Source organism: Fragaria vesca, linkage group LG6 (genome assembly GCF_000184155.1).
Source record: "Fragaria vesca subsp. vesca linkage group LG6, FraVesHawaii_1.0, whole genome shotgun sequence".
Classification (NCBI taxonomy): domain Eukaryota; kingdom Viridiplantae; phylum Streptophyta; class Magnoliopsida; order Rosales; family Rosaceae; genus Fragaria; species Fragaria vesca.
Window position 1 is genome coordinate 641577 of NC_020496.1, and position 21703 is coordinate 663279.

A 21703-nucleotide genomic window follows, 5' to 3' on the forward strand; every position below is an offset into this window, starting at 1 on the left:
TAGAATAGTTCATGATAAAACATTTTCTTGCATGAAAAAAATAATCAAAAAATGAAGTTAGGGATAATAGATGTTCAAAAACAAAAGGTCAAAAAAAAAACAAAAGAATGAGAGGTCTATTGAGTGAATAAGAGACAAAGTAAGTAATTAATTAAAATATATATATCAATAAATAACTAAAGTTATGTTAGGAATTTGAAATGAGGTTTAGTGAGAAAATGATTAATTATATTGAAAAGTAAGACAGAAGTGTAGAGAGAATGAAATGTATATTGAGCAAATTTAGAGGTCCCAATAGCCGCACTCTTATCCGATTGATTAGCAACCAGTTTAAGGGTCTCAATGAAAGTTTAATTTTTAATGACAAGTTTACTTATCTATAATATGTACTACGTTGAAGCATACAAATCTATTATTACATGATTTCTCATGTAATTACTACAACACTAAGTATGAGAATGTGGTTGACTGCAGACTAAAATATGAGATCGATTCTCACTTATGAACAACTTAGGTTACTTGGGGTTACTTGAGAGTTTGGGAAAACGCCCGAGTAAGAATCATTTTCCTCTGGAATATTGCTTATCAAAAATACATTTAGAAATTTACAATAACTTTAACTAACCCAAGATGTTAGTGACAAAATAGTTATAGTATCAAATCACCGAAAATTAGCTCCAAAGAAACAAACATTACAATTGTGCAATTGTGTTTATGATCATGATACACATGGTGGTCCTACTTGATGTTATTGGTTTATATGACATGTACTATATCCTAACACGTTTCTCCGTTTTTTTTTAATTCTCATCTTTATTTTCATCGGTGCAAGATCTTTATCAAATTTGAACAATATTATTAGCATGAACTAACACGTAACAAAACCATAGAATAACTTCTTAATAAAAACATGTATTGTTTCCGAAATTTTCTCTCCTTCCTAGTTTGATGTTGTATCTCTCGATCTCTGATTCATAACCTCTTTTTCTGTTTAAACACTCTGGTAAAATAGGCTTTGAACTCACCAATAATACAATACAAGACAGCATGTACTTCCACGTGTCCACCTCTCCTCTGGCCCCGACTCAGGACAGATCAGTGGAGGACATGTAGGACTCAGTCAATGAGATCAATCAGAGAGGCCATGATCGAGGTCAAGGAAGTAGGACCCTACTCTTTCCCCCCTCGTATAACCAGCTTTGGCTATGGTCCTCTGTTATTTGTGCTCTGTTCTCTTTCTCCAGAAACAGAGCAATTGTCCCTTTCCTGCAGGTCTTTTATTATCCAAAACGGTTAAAAGAGTTTGATATGATTCGGTTTTTCTGAACCATTTTCTTTCACAGAGAGATATAAACCCTTGTGTAAAATAGAAAAGGGTGAAGATTCGTTGTTTCTGGGACAATGGGAGACCAAAAATGACAGAAATTTTGCGTAGGAATATCAACTCCTTTGATTAAAGAGACCTGTGTCTTTTGCATCTAAACTACTACCAAAGCAAAGCAAAGTCTGCCTTCTCATTCATTCATACCTTTAAGGCCAGCTTTGTCTTTCACTTCCCAAAGTGTGCACGGTTTTCTCTTCTTTTTTTGTTCTCTTACTCTCGCTCCTCATATAAACCCACCCAAATGGATATCAGCTATGTGCTTCAACTACTTGTTTATCTCAAAATGGGTTCTTGGGTTGCACATTCTCTAAGTTTCTAAGTGTTCTTTCTTCTTTTGGATTGAAAAGATTGAATCTTGAGTAACACCTGTCTTTTAGGGAAAGCATGGAGATTGTCTAGTAGAAAAGTGAGTCTGTTTTCTTCATTTTATTTTCTGGGTTTGTTGGGATTTTAAAGACTAGTTTTTGGGGGAACATGGAGGAGGTTGAAGCAGCTAACAAAGCAGCAGTAGAGAGTTGCCATAGAGTTCTCAACAGTCTCATTTGCAAACACAAAGATGATGTTCAGTGTGAAAATTTAGGTGTGCTTACAGAAGAGGCCGTTGTGAAGTTCAAGAGAGTTGTGTCTCTTCTGAATCATGGAAGGATCAGAAAGTTGAAGAAGAAGCTTGACTCATCTTGGCCTCAAAGCCTCATGTTGGATGGCCCTAATTACAGATCAGACATTTCAACCAAAACCCTCCAATTACTCCCAGCTACTTTCCCTCCTAACCCACACACACAAAACCAGAAAGTGATTCTAGGAAATCCAGTGTTGGATATGAGTCTTAATCTTCCTCTCCAAAATGTTCAACCAAAACCATTTCAGCAGTTGCATAGAATTCCAGTCCATCCCCAGCAGTTCACTGGCATAAACCTTGCATTTAACAAGCCTAGCACCACACCCTCCTCGTCCAACGCTGCGTCTTTCATGTCATGTTTGAGCATGGATGCTGGTCGTGTGGCTAACTATGACAGCAATTCCTTCAGACTAATCAGTGGCTGCGTGCCGCAGCCGATGGATCAAATATCGCAACTGATGAGGAGCGCTGATGTACAGCAGAACAGCAGTGTACAATGTGGAAGCAGTGAGAAGTGTTCCACACCAAGGAAGAGGTCAGTTATCTGCATCGAGTTTTCGAATAGGCCTTTTGTTTTATTTGTTTACTTTATCGAACTAATGTTTTATTTGTTTATAGGAGATTGAGGGTGAGAAAATCCTTCAAGGTACCTGAAGGAGGTAAGAATGTAGCACACATTCCAGGTGATGAATATTCATGGAGGAAGTATGGACAGAAGCCAATCAAGGGCTCTCCTTATCCAAGGTACTACTGCCAATATAAATTCGTTACAAATTACCTAGTTTGCATGTTGAACCAAATTTGTTATTCAAAATGATGATTACTGAACTTGGATCTAGATGTGGTTCTACAAAGAGCTATATGCAGTTACTTTTGTACATTGGGAAAACTCATAATTGTTAGTCTAGCTATAGATGGTTATCGACTGTTATGTAATCAGTAATCTGAGTCTAACACGGGTATGAATGTAGGGGATACTATAAGTGTAGCAGCATGAGAGGCTGCCCAGCAAGGAAACATGTCGAGAGGTGCATCGAAGACCCTGCAATGCTGATAGTCACCTATGAGAGCGAGCACAAGCATTCACAATCTGCCCACAAGCATTCACAATCTGCCCATCAATGAGAATGTTCATGGACCTTGACATCTTGTATGACCCTGACTAGTATTGTCATTTCTGAGTGAACCTTAGTTAGTTTTTGGAATTTCAAAGGGGTATTGAACTAGTTTTGAGTTGCAAATACTGCAATCTATCGCATATCAATTATACTTGAAGCACTTGATTCTCAAAATTCTTATAAAAGAACCTGATTCTCAAAATGAACTATCTCTAGTCAACAGAATTGGGGATCTTTTCACACCAACAACGAGGTAAATGGTAATTGAACTCAAATAACAACGCTTCACTAATTGGTTCAATACTAATGAAGATAAACCAAATCTTTGCTCAAAAGCAGACTCATAAGTCATAAACTTGATTGCAATAAGAATTACTTAAAATAAGATCCTAGAAACCAGTCGGCTTTGTCATTGTTTACATAATAATAGAACTTTCAGCAAAAATGTCTGACGGGAAATTGAAATTCATACTCAAATAAAGTCCTCTCAACTCTCTGAACATCAATGATGTAGAAACTTCACTTGAGGGGAATGAACCTGGAAGAGTGGGTAGCACCAATACCAGGCCTTCCGTGCTTGACAGGCTTGTAACTGATAGAGAACTCAGCAAGATAATGGCTGATCATCTCAGGCTTGATCTCAACCTGGTTGAAGGTCTTGCCATTGTACACTCCAATGATGCTACCAATCATTTCAGGAACAATGATCATGTTGCGAAGGTGAGTCCTAACAGGCTCTGGCTTTTCACCAGGTGGGGCCTCCCTTTTCTGTTACAAATCAATATAAAACCAAAGTAAATACAATGTGATTCTCAAAAGTCGGCAGTGAATCAAAAGTTGCATACGTTCATTAAGAAAACAGATGCCTATAAGCATCAGGATGTATGAATAAGAAAACATTTTGAAGAAAAAGATTCAGAAGCTATGCATAATGGTTTTAAAGAGAAAAATGTCATCCAAGATTTCAAAATAACCTATTGGCATGTAGGCAAGTAAGACCAAATGACCAAGCAGGAAACACAAACAATTAATAACATTAACACAAACATATTTCCAGTATTTCAAGCAAAGTTGCTCCTTGTATAAAAACAAAGGAACAATGTATCACTATTTGAGGCCATGCTATTTTATCAACATATTCAAAACCATTACACTAGCAGATACCGCAAGAACTAGGGGAACACAAGAATCCATGACAGACTTGAACATAATAATCGTCTTAAAACTTAGAATTTGAGTGAGAATGCCCCGCACCAAAATGTACCAGAGGTCTCAAATGAACGAAACATTGTAAAGTAAAATCGATGAATGATGCAATATCCAAAGACAGTTATGGCAGAACAAGCATCACACAAACTGAATATTTTGCAAAAAGTGCTTAGAACATGAATTACGAAACATAAAGAATATGCTGACACTCCAATCACAAACCATTCAACTCGGAAATTCCTTGTGGGACATGAATACATTTTGTAATCTTTATCCAATCAATCATGCCACATAAGAAACACCATTTCACACAAACTTCTTCACCAATCAGAAACAACCAATCCAAATTCGTAATTCAACTCCACAAACACCAAGTAATCCAAACCACAAATGCACACACAGAAGATAAACGAATCTTACAGCCTTGCGCAGCTTCTTGATCAACGCCATTGGCTTCCTCTTCAAACCCCTCTGAAACCTGACCAACATTTCCATCAGCCACACAACCCAAAACCACATCGCAATCCAATAACAACACAATCACTCGCAATCGAAAACCAAATTCAATTCATAAACACACAGAATCACATAATCTATACAAACGCGAGGATCTTATACCTTCTACGAGCCCTAGCAGGGAAGAGCTTAACGAGCTCATCAGTGGACATGTCCAGAAGAGCATCCAAATCCACTCCTCTGAAGCTGAACTTCTTGAACGTCCTCTTCTTCGGCACTCCGGCCGCCGCCACGTCAGCTTCCACTTCCGCCTGAATCCACAAAACTCAGATTGTTTTACACCATACAAACAAAAAAGCACATCAAATTGAAGACGACGAATCGGAGAAGAGTTTGACTGAGAGAGAGGCGTTCAGAGGCTTACCATCGTCGGTGAAATCGAGGAGAGATGAAACCCTAATTCGGAGGAGAGAGAGAGCGGCGAGTGAAGAAGCGAGGAGCTGTGGGGAAGTGAAATTAGGGTTTCGGTGTTTGGGTTTATATACGTGGTCGAGATATGTGTTGGGTTCTACCCGACCCGGATTGTGTTTTTGTTTGTTTTTAGTAAATGGGCCTGTTGAAATGATGTGATGATATAGACCTGCTCTATTGGCCCAGACTAGATTTGCTAATTTTGTTAATTACCATTATCATTACTGTGTAACCTAGGGATGAGAGAAAGAGAGAGCTCTTAAATTGGTGAAGCCTGTGACACAAAAACCACTCCTCCCTTTATAATAGTAGATAGATAAAAGGTCAGTGAGATTTTGGTCTACAAGGATAAAACTCATAATTACAAGTAATTTCATATAGCCAAGCGGAGAAAGGAAGAAAAAGAAATGTAATCGAAAAAAGAAAAAAAGAGGAGAAAAAGAAAAATTAAATATAAACAACATCCAATACTAGTAGATTATGGAATTACTGGGTTGTTAGAGGTTTTCGCAATTAGTTGGCTTGAAGGAAATCAAATTTTTGTCCAGATCAAAACCAATAAACATATTAGTCTGAAGTTGACCTCCATATATACCGACATTGCTAAAGTCCTTGCCGTCGATTGTGTGTTTTGCCAATCCAAAGCAAAATACATCTTCCTCTTCTCCATAAAGTAATTGTTTATCTGCTAATTGCAGCTTGCCACCACCTTCAAAATGTACAGAAACAGTCGGTAATTTTGGAGGCGTCGTGGTGTTGAAGCAAAGATTACTTGTACTACTTGTCACGTAACTTTTAACGAATGACTCTAATTTAACCATCTTTTTTAATTGGATTACTATCCGGTCGAAAAAATCTTGTGGCAAACGTGTCACAGGTGTACCAGAATCGATTACCACGTTACCTTTCTTGAGCAATGTTCCAATTGAGTTATAAGAGACAAATTCATTCCCGAAGGAAATTCCTGTTACTGTCACAAAATAACTCATCTCTTCTGGGGTTGTATCGACCAAAGGTGTTGACACCACCCCTTCACCCAAAACTTCACTCCCATTCCCGAAAAAAATCTTACTTATTTTATCAGAATCCTCATCTACGAGGCAATGCGAGAACTTTTTGCCTCCAACATAAGGAGCTATCTGAGAAACAAATGACAAGGGCCCACGCCCAAGCCCTATAACTCCCATTTCATTTCCAGAATTAACAGTTTCATTATTCGCATACCCACACCCAAAGACAATATTTTGTAGAGTTACAACTCTACTGGTAGTGGACAGGGTAACTGTTTCTTTAGACAATACACCAGTCGTTGTTGCCGTGTCTGCATACGAGTAGCTATAAAGGCATGGTCTTTTACCATCTTCTCTACAATAGTTTGGTTCATAGTCTTGTGGTTTGAAATGACCGACGAGTCTACAATCTCTTGCACGACAATTAATCTTCCTATAAGTTGAGGATTTGCTTGGATCAAAAATGCCAAAATTTGATTTGTAGCAAGCCTTACACGGTTCACATTGCGTCCATAGTAGATGGCTCCCAGTATCAGCCATTGCATAAATATCGAAGGGCGGGGTTCCCATTAAGAACTTCATGATGTGTGCGCCACTATTTGGATCTGTTCTTATTAGAGATCCTGGCGTGTCTGGACCCATCAACCGTCTAGAAGTTATGTTGTGTTTATGCAATGGTGAATTTGAGGAGTTTTTTCTGATAAGATCAACGCTGAAGCCACCATGATTAATGTTGATATTGATTGTTGCTGTAACAGAGTAATATACGAGATGGCAGAAACAATAGGTGATGACTACTATAATATAATTATGATTGTGCAACGGATAACGAGTAGCCATAAGATCAAGTTTAGGTAGTGATCAGAAGAACAAAAGTTGAATTTGAAGAAAATTCATGACGGATATTGGAACTTTTTAATATTTAAAGATTTGTAATCTTTAAATATCAGAAAGTTCATTTATATCCCTAAGTATAACCTTATCGCATTTTGTCTAAATATCACAAACGCATATATAGACATTGGTAAAATTTGTGTTTACGGCTGAAAAGTCACTAGTCATATATGGAGAAGTCACCTTATGTTGCGGTAGTCTGGTAGGATTTTTCTACTTTTAGAAATTACTTGGAAGATGACCCGGTCCATCTTTTCTTGTAAGAAATTTGTACAAGTTACTTTATCTGGCAAAACTTCATTTTCAAATTTTGATTCTTTTATTAACCTCTAACAATACATAGTTAGAGCATTTCACATGCGCTGAAGAATTAACTTCTAGACTTAAAAAGTCTTTAAAGTACCCATTATCAAAAAAAAAAAAAATGTACGAATGTATGGGTGCGTTGATGAACTTATACATGACGGGTGAATTAAGATTTTGAGTTATAAACAGAATATGCATTAAGGCATCAACTCATTCAAGAGAAGCAGTCTTGAGTCTTAACATTTAGGATAAGTTTATTAACATTTATGATAATAAACTCAAGGGAACAATCAGAGGTGGACGTCCCCAATGAAGAAAAAGTGCGGACGCCACCTCAAGGAGCCTCACATCGGCGTTGATGGCTTCACAGATCTTGCTGGTGTTGCTCATACATCCATCGTTACCTTCTCTTTGCCGGTGGACTTGCTAGCGACGAGTTTGAAGTCAAGAATGAAGTGCTTGAAGTTTTCCGGCAAACTTCCCAACCACACCTGTGATCTAGGTCACCGTGGCCTTCACCTTGGTGGTGACAACGTCCGGGATGTCTGAAATCTCCGAGGACGGAACCAGAGCTTCCATCGACGCCAGCGTGAGGCTCCTTGAGGTGGCGTCCGCACTTTTTCTTTGTTGCGAACGTCCGCCTTTGATCCGAACTGAATAAACTCATATGACAAATTGTAACTATAACATGTAGTGTCCTGATGAAAGAAAGATTCGTTCTCAGAGTAATTCCTTCCCTCTTTCGGTTGTTATTGTTTACTTTGATGGCTGAGGCTGCAAACCCAATTGGTACTCATATTCATTTGTTTTTATTCTGTTAAAGTTCAATAATGTTGCAAAAGTGTTTTTATGCCTTTTTCAAGAGACTGGCCTATATTGCAATGGAGGTAATAATGACAATAATATTGTATTGCTTTGTTTGGATCATACCATGCAAGACACTTAAATGGAGAAATGGTGTTGTTTAGAGCAGATTTTGTGATTGAAGTATTGAATAACGAGAACTGTAAAATTGGGTTTGAATCTTACCAAAATAAAATGTGGCATTTTACTCTTGTGGCTTATGTTTTGAATATTACATATTATCCACTTTATAACACCCTCAGTATGCTTCTTTTTCTTTTTCAAAATTATCAGTGCTTTCGCAGCTTCAAAGGTTGCTCAGGAATCTATACTTAACGGGTCACGGATTGCTGTAGCAAATTTATATAAGGAGGTTCAAAACTGAGCATAATACAGTTTTCCATGGCGCAGTTTTGGTGTTGTAGACTTGTAGTAGTAGAAGTATTTATGACCAAAAAAAGTAGTAGAAGTAACGGCGTGAGGGCTGTCTTGTGTTCTGCGGTTTCATTAATAGTAACGGCGTGAGGGCTGCCTTCTAGCCTTTAGATTCAAAAAAAAAAAAAAAAGTAGTAGAAGTATTTAAGAACATATATCGATATGATACAATTAAATTCAAGGGGCTCAACTATGACATACAAATTTGAGAAGAAAAAAATAAAACGAACCCGTAGCATTGCGTTGGATAATTACTTGACGATTATTGTTCGGTGAACCTAAAAAGGTAACATTTTCATAAATATCATGCTCTATGTATATACTTGTTCGTTTTGAGCTCACTATGTTAGACAATTCTCAAGTACTTCAATATTGTGCATATTTGTGTTTGAAGCACGGATTCAATCATCTCATTGTATAACTTCACACTTACATCGCAGCAAACCAACTACGACACTATTTCAACAACGTTCAACTTCAATGACAATCCAATTAAAACTTCCTTACTCATTCGTAGTCGAAATCCCACCATTGTCGAACCGATTCACTTGCAACTAAACCCAGAGTAATTCAACATCAAGATTCACAAAATCCCTTCAAAGAATTTCCTCAAAACCCATTCAAACTCAAACAAACTCCCAAACTCACCCTAACCATGACCAATCCACCTCCAAACTCAAATAGCTCCCAATCCCCACCACCATTCCCCCCAAAAAACCACTCGTTAGAAACCTCACCTTCTAACCTCCACACCCATCAAAACCTCTCCAAAATCCATCCCCTAAATCCCAACTTACACCCTTTACAATCTCAATCAGAAACACACCCAAAAAAGTTCAAAAACTCCCCCAATTTTTCAAACCCCAAAACTCCACAAAAGCGCTTCCTCGATCCGCACCTCGCCCCAACTCTCATTTCCTGCCGTAGATAAACATTTAATCCAACGCCCCACATTCCATTCTCACCCCCAGACCCCGATCCGCGTCACTCTAGTTTCCACCAATCAGCGCTCACTATCCACCTCAATATAAACACCCCCAATTCCCCACCTTCACTTCTCACATCACACCATTTTCTCCTTCCCAAAATTCAAAACCGCCTAAACCCGACCCGACCCGCTTTTCCGATTCCTAACTGCTTTCCCGATTATCATGGCCGCCGAAACCGCCGTCGTCAAGGCCAAGCGAGCACCGCCAGCTCACCCTCCCTTCTCGGAGGTACGTGAATTTTTACTGTGATTTTACCGTTTTAGCCTTGTTTTTAGTTTTGATCGGAAAACTGAGTACTACGGCGTCGTTTTGCAGATGATTACGGAGGCGATTGTGGCGCTGAAGGAGAGGACTGGTTCAAGCCAGTACGCCATCACCAAATTCGTGGAGGAGAAGCACAAGCAGTTGCCTCAGAGCTTCAGGAAGCTTCTGCTTCTCAACCTGAAGAAGCTCGTCGCCTCCGGCAAGCTCGTCAAGGTCAAAGCCTCCTTCAAGCTCCCTCCTCGCTCCTCCGCCGCCGCGGCCTCTGCTGCTCCGGCGAAGGAGAAGACCAAGCCGGAAGCTTCCAAGGCTAAGAAGTCCACCGCCGCCGCCGCGAAGACTACTTCTAAGCCGAAGGCGAAAACCGTCGCGAAACCGAAGGCTAAAACCGTCGCGAAATCCAAGGCGAAAACCGTGGCGAAACCGAAGGCGGCGGCGAAACCGAAGGCCAAGGCGGTGGTGAAGAAACCGAAGGCATCGGCGGAGGCTAAACCGGCTGCGAAGGCGGCAAGGACATCGTCGAGGACTTCGCCGGGGAAGAAGGTGGCGGCGAAATCCAAGGCGGCGACCAAGGTTGTGAAGAAGGCCAAGAGTGTGAAGTCTCCGGCGAAGAAGAAGGTTCAGCCAAAGAGGGGCAAGAAGTGAAAAAAGGTTTTTCAGGGATCCAGGGGTAGTATTGTGTAAATTTTCTAAAGTCTGAGGGTAGTTTCGGTATGGAAAAAAGAAGCAGTAGTCTGTAGTTTGTTTGGGCACACACAAATTTGTAGGACGGTTTTTATTTTCTGGTTGGTAATTTGTTGACTTGTAATGGGATTTCTATATTAGTCTGATGGCTCTAGTGTGCTTCTTCTTATAATCAAAATCAAATGTGTTTTTTTACCATTTGTTACATTCCTTTTTACCATTTCCTTACATTCCTTTTACTTTCTCAAAATTCAAATACAAAATTACATTAGTACATATTCTCAAAAATAAAAAATAAAAAAATTACATGAGTACACAACAGTTTAAGTAATTAGTTGTTTTTGTTGTATTCTATGCAATCAGTTGGCTTGAAGGATACCGTGTTTTTGTCCAAATCAAAACCAAGTAATAAATTTGTCTGAAGTATACCCCCGAAAAAGCTATAGTCATCAGTGCCGCTCACGATTGTAAGACAATACGTCTCATCATCTACGGGAAATGTTAATGTCTTATTGCTCAATGGTAGTTCGCCACCACCCTCAAAATGTATAGCCATTTTTGGCAATGTTGGAGGCGTCGTGGTAGCAAAGCAAAGGGCATCAATCACTTTGATTTTTTTTATGATTGACTTCAGAGGAACTGCTTTTTGTAGCTTAGTTACCATCCGGTTAAAAAGATCTTGGGGTACCTTCGGGAAAGGTGTACCTGAGTCGATCATCATGTTATCTTTTTTCAGCAATGTACCGTTTGAGTTGAATGGAACAAAATCGTTTCCGATGCTAATTCCTGATGCTGTCACATAATATGCAGTCGGATCATCTACCAAAGGTACTGTCACCACCCCTTCACCCAAAACTTCACTCCAATTCCCAAAATAGATCTTGCTTTCCAAATTGGGATTGTCCACAAAACAATGAGAGAATTTTTTGCCTCCAACATAAGGAGCAACTTGAGAAACAAATGATAAGGGCCCACGCCCAAGCCCTACAAGTCCCATATCATTTTCACTGGAACCAGTTATATTGTTCGTAATCCCACACCCAAAGATAATATCTTTTAGGGTTACAACGTTGCCTGTAGTGGATTTCAACGAAATTGTTTCTCTACCCAAATGACCTACTGTGTATGACTCGTCTTCGTAATCGTACGTGTACACACAATTTGTAGTAGGTGCTTTTCTACACAATTCCATTTCACGTCGGGGATAGGAGTCGCCAAGTAGTCTACAATCCTTTGACCGACAAGTAATGTTCTTATGAGTTGATGACTTTCTTGGGTCAAAAACACCAAACTTGGACTTGTGACAAACATGACACGGCTCACACTGCGTCCATACTAGATCGCTACCAGTATCAACAATTGCATGAATATCGATGGGTGGAGTTCCCATTGAGAACTTCATAACAACTTCGTTGTCGTTGGGATCAAATTCCATCGGTGCTTCGGGAACGTCTGGACCAATCAACCGTCGAGAAACTTGGTTGTTTCTATGTTCATGCAATGGTGATTTGGGAGAATTTTTTCGGATAAGATGGGCACTGAATCCACCATTGATATTGGTTGTTGCTATAATAGTGTAGTACCCAAGATGAAAGAAAAAAATGGTGATGATGGCTATAGTATAGTTAATTCTTGGTAAAGAACAAAGGGTAGCCATATGATCGAGTTTACGTAATGATAACATGAGGAAAAAAATGAATTTGAGGCAAGATCACAATAGATATTGAAAACTTTTTGGCATTCAAAGATTTATGATCTTTGAATGTCAAAAGTTACTTCGCTCCACAGATATCCACTTATGATTGAACCTTACCACATTTTCTCTAAAGATCACAAATGTTTATATAGAGAATAGAAATTGTGTTTACGGCTGAAAGACCACCAGTCACACGTAGAGATGTAACATTAACGTGGGGTGTAATATCTGTTTTTAGAAATAACTTGATATGTGATGTGATCCATGTTTTTACAACTATGTACCGGTAGTTTTATAGGGCAGAGCCTCATTTGAAGAGTTATTTTCCAAATATTGTATTTTGCATTATTTTCCAACCACACTTTTCAAAATTAGAAATCAGGACATGAGTCTACGTATTGTGTTTTAATGTATATGCACTTGTGTCCGTCAAATCGTTTCACTTAAGATTTGACGGCTAAGAAGATTTCATCCCTTTCTATCCCGTGAAACTTTTCCCGCTGGTGAGCGGCCTGGTTGTTTTATAGGGCATAGCCTCATTTAAGGAGTTCTTTAATTTCCAATCACTCTTTGTAAAATTAGTTAATTATGTTGTTGGAATGTATTAAATGTTACCCCCAAGAATACAAAGTAGTTTTTTTTAATAAGGGCTAAAACGGCTGCTCTCATGCCTTAATTAAACTGCATAACACAAAGAGGGACATAAAGACTAAACCCCATATTGTATGAACATCCCAAAATAATACCAAGAGTTTTTTGGTTGTTTTTGTAGACTTGTCACAAGTTTACAATCCATTGAACTACAAGTAGTTTTCTTATAAGTTGACGACATACTCGGGGTCAGATATCTCAAAGTTGGTAACTTGGTTTTGTAGCAAGCTTTACACAGCTTACATTGCGTCTATACTGGATCGCTATCTTGGTCAACAATTAGATAAACATCGACAGGCGGGGTACCCATTGCGAACTTGATAACATGGTTTTGGTGATTAGCCGGATCAATGTTTATTTATGAATTCGTCATATCTGGACCAATCAATTTTCGATAAACGTTGGTGGTTTTGTGTTTGTGCAATTATGAATTTGGAAAGTCTCTTCCGATAAGTTGGGCGGTGAAGCCTGTCATTATCCTTGATATTGTTTGTCGTTGTAACAACACACTATATGAGATGAAATATGAAAGTGGTGATGACTGGTATACTATACTATACTTATTTTTACTATACTTATTTTTGAGATTAGATAGTGGTAAGAAGAAAAGAAGTTAAATTTGAGACAACATCAATATGGATATTGGTAACTTTCTGATAGTCAAAGATGTGTGATCTTTAATATCAAAAAGTTAGCTCTCTCAACGGATATGAACCTTACCACATTTTCTCTAAAGTAAACAAATCAATGATTATATAGAGGTGGCTCTAGCCGCTGGCTTTACTGAGGGACAAAGCGGCGGCAAGAAGGGAACCGACAACGACGGAGGTATAGTTTTGCGGCGGCGTCAGTGGCGGAATGTTGGAGATGAGGCAGTGGCTTTCTTGGGCCGGGTGAAGCAGGTGCAGGACTTCCATGGGGCTGACTTGGTGGGCTTGGGCTTGGGGTGTGGTATTGGGCCAAGTTTGGTCTTTTTTTGGTTTCTGCTTTTGGGTTGTTTATATTTTTGGTTATGTTTAGTATGTCCCTCCTCTATCGGGCAAGAGTTTAGGTGTTGTGTTCTGGTCGGTGTGCTACTTCGGTGACATCTTTCCTTGAGATTTTCGGCTTTAATATCGGTGTTGTCTGGTTGTCAACATGAGAGTGGATTACCTTTGCACGTGGTCTGGTGGTATTTGGACATGGTGTTGAAGAAGGGGAATTGGCTCGTTATAGTGTTGGTGACAAGGTTGTATCGTTATTCTCAGGACTATGTAGCTCTTTTTTAGCTTGAAATTGGGTTAGGGGTTGGGCCCTTTTGCCACATGGATGTTGTTGTTGGCAATGAAGCGAACAGACTCGTAACTATGGATCTTTATGGGAATATGTGTCGTGGTGTAGCTACCACAACCGGTCATTCCATTATGCTGTAATTTATGTCCGTTATCAATAAAGTTATTTAGTTTAAAAAGAAAATGATTATATAGAGGTCAGTAAAGTTGGTACGGCTGAAAAACCGCTCGTCGGATGTAAAGTCATGACCCGTATAATAGAATCCTTATTTATAAAAATAATTTGGATGATGACCCGAGTGTCGAGGTTTATGTTCTTTGTGAAGAACTTAATACCGGTTCTTATAGTGAGCAAAGCCTCTTTTCCTTGGGGAGTTTCCAACTACGTTGTAGATATGTATGCCTAACAAGCATACTTGGACACGCTTAAGCTAGGCATAACCGCCATACTAGCTCCAAATATAATCGTTAAAGTCAAGACAACAACAACAACTCTTAGACGTAGTCAACCGCTTCTTAATAGGTGGCAGGACGCATCTTCACGCGCTCCACTAAAACTGTCTAACAAAGCACTTGGACATGCTTAAGCTAGGCATAACCGCCATACTAGCTCCAAATATAGTCGTTAAAGTCAAGACAACAACAACAACTCTTAGACGCAGTCAACCGCTTCCTAATAGGTGGCAGGACGCACCTTCACGCGCTCCACTAAAACTGCCTAACAAAGCATTTGGAGAGATAACAATCCCACATCGAAGATGAGCAGAGGCCTCTGAGCCTCCAAATCTATAAGTGGTACCTCTATTTCCCTTTATAGACTACACATACTTTGTTTACTTACCGTTACTCTATCGACAAGCTAACTGACTGGGGCATCGAGAAGCGGTATTCTCTCCTGAGAGTTGAAGACCGCGAGAAACAGTCTCCTCTCCTGTCGTCATCTGCTACTCTTATTGACAGATCTTGAAGAACTCGTGGATCCTATAAACTCGAGCGATACTTCTTACATCTGTTGCAAGTGGATTAGCAAACGCTATTTTACTGCATCAACATACATTAGATTGAATTTTTCAAAACTAGTTAATTATGTCATTCTCCTTGTTTTTGTGTCTTTTAAACTTTTTATTTTAATTGTCTTATTTATGTGTCAGCTAAATTTTGTGCCCATAAACTCATATTTGATCATATGTGGTCCTTGTACTCTTCACTTTGATCGGTTTCTTTTTTATCTGGAAGAAAAATATATATATGTTCAGTGAAAATTGGTACCTCCTGTCAAGCATTTGAAGAAACAGAACAAAAAATCTTATCAAAAAAGAAAGAAACAGAAAAATCGGTACTTTTCTTGGCAACCAAACAATCCAATCATTTATACTTGAGAAATCTCTTTCATTTTCACTTCCCAATTCTCACAATAGAGGTTTGACTTATGCTTTGTGCAGAATCTCAACTCCCACAGCAAATGAACAATGAAGTTTCTCAACAAATGAGTTGAAAGATCAAGTATTTCCAGCAAAGTAGGTGACCTTATCGAACTTGAGAAGATCAGTGATTTCGAATAATACCTAATCTCAATCTATGATGCTATGAAATAATCAACACCCAATTGTTACTATATTTTCCATTCAAACCAAGAAATATCAGCTACTTCATAATCCCAAATAAACAGATTCAGCCCATGTCAGAATGGATTACTCATTTCATATATAACAAGATATGTACCAGCACCAACTTACAAAACATATACAGTTCACAATCACACAAACCACGTAAACAAGTCGTTGTGGAGGAAAGAAAACAAGCTATTTTCCATTTAGTACATCCAAATATAAACCACGAAAAAATGAAAAACCCACCTGATATTAGAAAAAGCTTTCAAGTTCATGATTCAAACTGATGTCTACATGTCTTTTCTGGTTGAACTTAGGAGCTGTTTCCGTTATTTCTTCTTCTCCCAGTTTTGATTGGTCTTTGACTCTGCTACCATTGCTAAGACTGTTACGACTACTGTTCTGCACCTTATTCTTCGGAGTAGTACTGCATTCTTTCTGGCAACCAACACTATGACGATGTGCTCGAGGGCAAACTTTTCCCTTTTCGTTAGGAGATGTGTTTAGAGCATCACCAAAGCTCCTTCTCCTGCCTAGACTGTTCAGTTTTGGTGATTTGGGCCGCGTAAGTGGAAGCTGCCATCATATAGAAAAACTTTCATCAAACAATAAAACTGCAGCTAGTAACGCAATCCAATTGAGAGTCAAGAGTTTCCCTGACTACTCATGAGAAATATTACTAAGGAATTGCTACGGGTGCTAGATTGCATACTAAATTCTAAATTCAAGTTGTTGTTAACTCCATAAAGCATAGTGCTAAACAAAGGCAAGTCTAATTCAAATACGGAATATTTGCATTTTCCAACTTCTAGAGTCTGGGCTCAGAATAGAACTTAAAAGGAGTCGAACACAACTTAAAATGATTTTTGGCTACTTTACCTTCTTCAGCTCAGCCTTAGGAGGAGGTGGCTCATAATAGAAACTAGGTACTGGTTTAGCTTTGATCACCAAGGACTTCCTCAGCTGCTTTATGGCTGCTTCTTGCTCTTCCTGAAAGTGTCATGAAATAGAGAATATAATTTTCAAACAGATCACTTCATAAGCGAAATAAATACCCAAATACAACATTATTATCCAACACGTCTTAAAATAAGGATACTAGAGTAAGTGATCTACCCTGGTCCTCGCTTCGTACTGCAGTCTCTCTGCCTCCAAAGCTTGCTGTTTTTCCTTTAACTTCGAGTAGTACTAGATGACAGTAACCATAATTTAACAAGTTTAGATGCAATGCTTGTCTTTATTAGAAGCCAGTACACAACATATGCATCATGAAGTCTATTATAATACCTCGTTTCTTTTTTGTGCGCGTTCACTGCATTTAAATGAAGGAGCTTGTCCAACTGTAACCTTGAACTTATTTGTTCTCATAGATGCAGCAGTGCTATGCTTGGTTAAGGATAAACTAAAAGTAAAATGAAAACAAGTCTACCAGGTAACACCATCAAAGTAAATTAAATTCTACACCATCAACAAAGGATACGAGGAAGTAAAGGACCAATTATCTTCTTCCTCACCGTGCTTCTTAGTATCAGCTTGTAGGCCATTTCGTGATGATCGAGGTGAATTTGGCTGAAGAGAAATGACAAGAGATTTCAGATCAGAACTGTCCCGTAATACATAATAACGCCAAAATGATGGGGACACCATTTAACTTGTTTCATGGTGCACTTTAAGCCAAAAGGAATGACATATGGTTTCCGTAAAGTGTAAGTAGTATCAATTTGCAGTTGCATTCATAAAATCTCTATTAGATGCACTGAAAGAAATAACTCTCCTGAGGGAAGATTTGAGTTAGAACGAGCATAATTCTTTTTGTCATAGTAATAGTCTCAGACTGCCAGCAAAAGAACACACACACACACACACACATTCCCTTCCCCCAAAAAAAAAAGAAAAAAGAAATAGAATAGAAAAAGGAACACAATATACCCAGAACCTTACCTCTGAACTCTTAGTAGGTGACTCTACATTTGGAGTCTGTGATGCCTTAGTTATATTAGGGGACTCTGCAGTGCTGGAGTTTTCTGAAGTGGCAACTTCAACCTTAGCAGTCTCTTTACATGTACCAGCCCTTTCAGTCACCACAGCATTGGAATGAGAAACAGTCTGATTAGAATGCCCATTTTCAAAAGCAGCAGATTTTGAAACTGGTGAGCTGGAATTTAAATTCTCGCTTGACTTCTGAGTTCCAGGTTTCTCATTATTCTCCTTGGTCAAGTCATCATCAAGATTCGTGCTCTGAACAGCCAGTATATCTTGCTTCTCAAGACCTTCCCCGTCAGCTGCTTTCTCTTCATGTGAGTCCTTCACCTTGTGTTCCTTGGATTGGATCCGGCTGACTCTCTCCGAAATTTTGGGAGAAACATGGATCTTAGTGGTAGAAATTCCATTGGTACCCACTACAACACCATTATTTTTCTTCTCTTGCTTCACACCAGTAATTTCCCTCCCCATGTCACTGCATGAAAAGACTGAAGGGTGAGAGTCACAAAATTAAAGGGATGGTTCAAGTTACGTTATCAGTGACACAAAAACTCAAGTAAAGCTCTTTTCATAAGCTAAGACACAAGCCAACACAAGTGAATTGTATCTTCAATGCTGATTACAAATTCTTCCTTTCTTATCTTCATTTTGGACTTTATCTCTATAATCTAATGACAACTTCCAAACTTAAATGAAATCATTTTAGAGACATATAGGCATCGCCTTAGTCATGTGACAATGCCAAATACATCTTATAGCGAAGGTACTCGTCTCCTAATAACTAAAGCATGCAACTTTAGCATATTTAGTGGACAGCCAAACATTCAGCATGCTGCATAGCCAAAAAATTACAGACCTGTAACATCACAAGTATACCACAAAACAGATTAACACAAAAGGGAGTGGAAAAATAGGTCTACAACCCAAAATTAACCCAGAATCATGATATACGATATACAAGGGAATGTCCTATATGGAAAATGATATGCTATTAAAGAAGATATTCAAGATACAGAGTGCGAGGAGAGAATAAGACAGATATTCATGTTTGACATGAAGTTTTGTTAATAGGAAAACCTTCACGTTTTTATGCCTTTTATCTTAACATTGAAATATACAAAGATAGAAAAGAGTATTAGGAGTACAACGCAGAGGACGAATTACAAAGATCCAAGGAAAATCCAAATAGAGGGGGACAAAATAGTTCAGAAAAAATTGTGAGTAGCAGAATTAAAGAAAAACAAATACTTAAATCTTTCATCTATCAAACACAATCACTTTGATTAAGAAATGATAGGAAATAGCACATGAAAATACAGGAATCAGTATCTATTTTAATTGAACCTGGACTCATCACAAACTGTAACTGAAGCCATCAGCACGAAAATTAAGTATAAAAAAGTGTTTATAAGGGATAAACACCATAAAAGCTAAATAGACTTCAATTTGGTCAGAAACTTGATTAATCAAACAGACCATGAACACAAAAAGGGCTCTTTTTTCATTTATAAGCTCATTCACATTCACAGAAACACAAACATGAAAAGCAAGTAAAATAGCTCAAACTCTGAACCCAGATGAACCAAATGAACCAGTCAATAGCCACCATTAGCAAAACAGAGATATACCCATCCAAGAAAAGCTTAAACACAGCAAGAAACACCCTCAAAGCTCCAAGCTTTGCATTAAGAAAAAGGAGCTCAAATTGAAAGCTGAAAGCAAAACACACATTGCAGAAATCCCAGAAACAAAAACAGAACAGAACACCAATAATGTTAAGAGATTTCTCTTACATGTTTCTGTTCCCGATCTGACAAGATCTCCAATCTTCTCTCTGTGTCTCTGAAATCTCTCTTCTTCTTCTTTTTGTGCTGAGAGAATGGTCTAAATTCTCATGCTATAATTGTTTTGGAGTTTTGGTTTTTTTGTGCTCCCTTTGTTTGGCTATATATAGAGGCTGCTCCTTTTTAGGTCCAAAACGCCGTTTTGGTTAAATCTGTGTTTTTGGTAACGGAGAAAACCAGTGGGAAATATGAGAGTGACGTTTTGGATGGAAGTTTTTCTGTTTTATGGAGGGTGGGGGTTGGTGTGCGACCAGAAAAGAAGAGAGGAAAAACAGAAAGTTGTGTGTTTGGGTATTCAAAGCCATCCATTACTTTTAGCACTAATAAGTCCTCTCTTTTGAAATTAACGTGTTGTGAAGAATGAGAGATGGAATCTTTTTTAGGTTGTTTGAGAGATAGGGAATTCAACAAATTAAGTTGAGGAAAGAATTTATGGAAAGGTGGATGTGGTAGCTAATTAAATTATACCTACTTGGATTCAATTTCTCTAGAATTTAGTGAAGGAATCTTCTTTGATGTGGGAAGTGAATTGGATGGAATGATGAATACGCGTCTAACATGATCATTAAGATGTTTATGTATTAAGAATCGAAAATGATGGATTTGATATGCAACTTTAATCGTAAGGCTATCTCAATTTATGCTCCGGTGCAATTTTTTCTTAAGCGTTAAAGTATTGCTCGTTATTGTTTCTAATTTTGTTCAAGCACGACATGTTATTATGCAAGTAGCTTCATATATAGTTGTCAAAAACTAGTCCTTGAAGTTGATCATTTGACACTAAGATGTTAAAAACATCTAAAGGTGAATTTCCCTTTATTAGAAGTAGATCGATTTAAGATAATAAGTTCGAATCCATTAAAAGTCGTTGCGTAGTATGGACACTAATTCTTGCTCTAAAATAGCAAACTAGAAAGATAAAGAGAAGATTGACGAATAAAATAAGACGGGTTTATTAAAAATTAACCTTTCTAGCTAGTAACTCCGGTTTGTTTCGATACATTTTCTAGTAATTAACTCGGTTGCAAACACAAACTGTAGAAAGAACGAGGGACAGCTCCGAAATTAATTAGTTAGTAAAATATTTAGTTGTTTCATAACGGTGGGTGTGGGAAACGTGGAGGCCGTAAACGAAATATATGAGCCCTACGTTGTTGAACGATCAACGTTACGTGGTGGTGGGAACGTGGAACCTCGTTGACTAACCATTTCCGTTTTAATTAGGAAAATTAGTTACCTCTCTCTCCCTCTCTCTCTCTCTCGGGCTGACTATCAAACGTGTTACAGTGTCCTCATCTTGTATTTTTTTATGGATTCCAAATTACAATATACAATTTCCCCATGCCACAATATTCAAGACTCTAATCCATCAAATATATAGTTGTATGTTTAATTTCCATTACACCGCATGTATATATGTTTTTCATTAGTATATGTTATCAACTCTAAACTCTGCTAAACCGTAATTGTTATGTTTACATAGATCGTAAATGAAATGAATGATTTCAATTCGATTTTTATGATTATGGATAAAATGAATTGAAATACAAATCGAATATACATGAAGACCAAAAGTTCGCTCTTATGAATTGATGATTGAGTCGATGCAAGTGCATGTAACGAGCTAGTTGTAGTCGATCAATGCCAAGTCTTTAATGATTTTGTTATCGTTTACAAGTTAAACATGGCCTCTCTCCTATTTTTCATCTTTGCTAGGGTACGTACGTTATGTTCACATGAATCATATCCTAGCCTCCTTGATCCGATCGTTTGATTCAAACAAGTAAACTTGTCGATGCAATTAACCCTAATAGAGCCTCATAACCTAGGAGGAGCATGATCACGATGGATCGTAGTCACCGTACGTGAAGCAGTTGAGTAGTCATGGCAGGTATCATGCATGCAAAGGCTAAATGGTAATGAACAACCAGCTCTGCGAGAGCAGATGAAGCCATTAATTCATAGAGTT

General features: G+C 38.3%; 6 protein-coding genes across 6 annotated transcripts; 2 read left to right on the forward strand and 4 right to left on the reverse strand.

Moving 5' to 3' along the window:
* Positions 1–1308: 1308 nt before the first annotated feature.
* Positions 1309–3291, forward strand: LOC101307803 (probable WRKY transcription factor 74-like). Its single transcript, XM_004302014.1, has 3 exons — positions 1309–2538; positions 2622–2747; positions 2975–3291. The coding sequence occupies exons 1-3, from the start codon at positions 1859–1861 to the stop codon at positions 3126–3128; spliced, it is 960 nt and encodes a 319-aa protein (XP_004302062.1). The 5' UTR covers positions 1309–1858; the 3' UTR covers positions 3129–3291.
* A 170-nt stretch (positions 3292–3461) lies between these two features.
* LOC101308099 (40S ribosomal protein S15-like) lies at positions 3462–5288 on the reverse strand. The gene is made up of 4 exons (XM_004302015.1): positions 5211–5288; positions 4949–5097; positions 4751–4808; positions 3462–3889 (listed from the first exon to the last, which is right to left on the reverse strand). The coding sequence occupies exons 1-4, from the start codon at positions 5211–5213 to the stop codon at positions 3641–3643; spliced, it is 459 nt and encodes a 152-aa protein (XP_004302063.1). The 5' UTR covers positions 5214–5288; the 3' UTR covers positions 3462–3640.
* Positions 5289–5754: 466 nt separating this feature from the next.
* LOC101312367 (aspartic proteinase CDR1-like) lies at positions 5755–6909 on the reverse strand. Its single transcript, XM_004304706.1, has one exon. It carries the CDS (start codon positions 6907–6909, stop codon positions 5755–5757), a length of 1155 nt encoding a protein of 384 aa, XP_004304754.1.
* A 2892-nt stretch (positions 6910–9801) lies between these two features.
* Positions 9802–10894, forward strand: LOC101308390 (histone H1.2-like). Its single transcript, XM_004302016.1, has 2 exons — positions 9802–9962; positions 10050–10894. The coding sequence occupies exons 1-2, from the start codon at positions 9897–9899 to the stop codon at positions 10638–10640; spliced, it is 657 nt and encodes a 218-aa protein (XP_004302064.1). The 5' UTR covers positions 9802–9896; the 3' UTR covers positions 10641–10894.
* Positions 10895–11010: 116 nt separating this feature from the next.
* LOC101312655 (aspartic proteinase CDR1-like) lies at positions 11011–12114 on the reverse strand. Its single transcript, XM_004304707.1, has one exon. The coding sequence runs from the start codon at positions 12112–12114 to the stop codon at positions 11011–11013; it is 1104 nt and encodes a 367-aa protein (XP_004304755.1).
* A 3776-nt stretch (positions 12115–15890) lies between these two features.
* Positions 15891–19747, reverse strand: LOC101308688 (protein WVD2-like 1-like). The gene is made up of 7 exons (XM_004302017.1): positions 19684–19747; positions 17849–18378; positions 17388–17476; positions 17195–17288; positions 17024–17095; positions 16787–16897; positions 15891–16483 (listed from the first exon to the last, which is right to left on the reverse strand). Exons 2-7 carry the CDS (start codon positions 18359–18361, stop codon positions 16160–16162), a joined length of 1203 nt encoding a protein of 400 aa, XP_004302065.1. The 5' UTR covers positions 18362–18378; positions 19684–19747; the 3' UTR covers positions 15891–16159.
* Positions 19748–21703: the final 1956 nt, after the last annotated feature.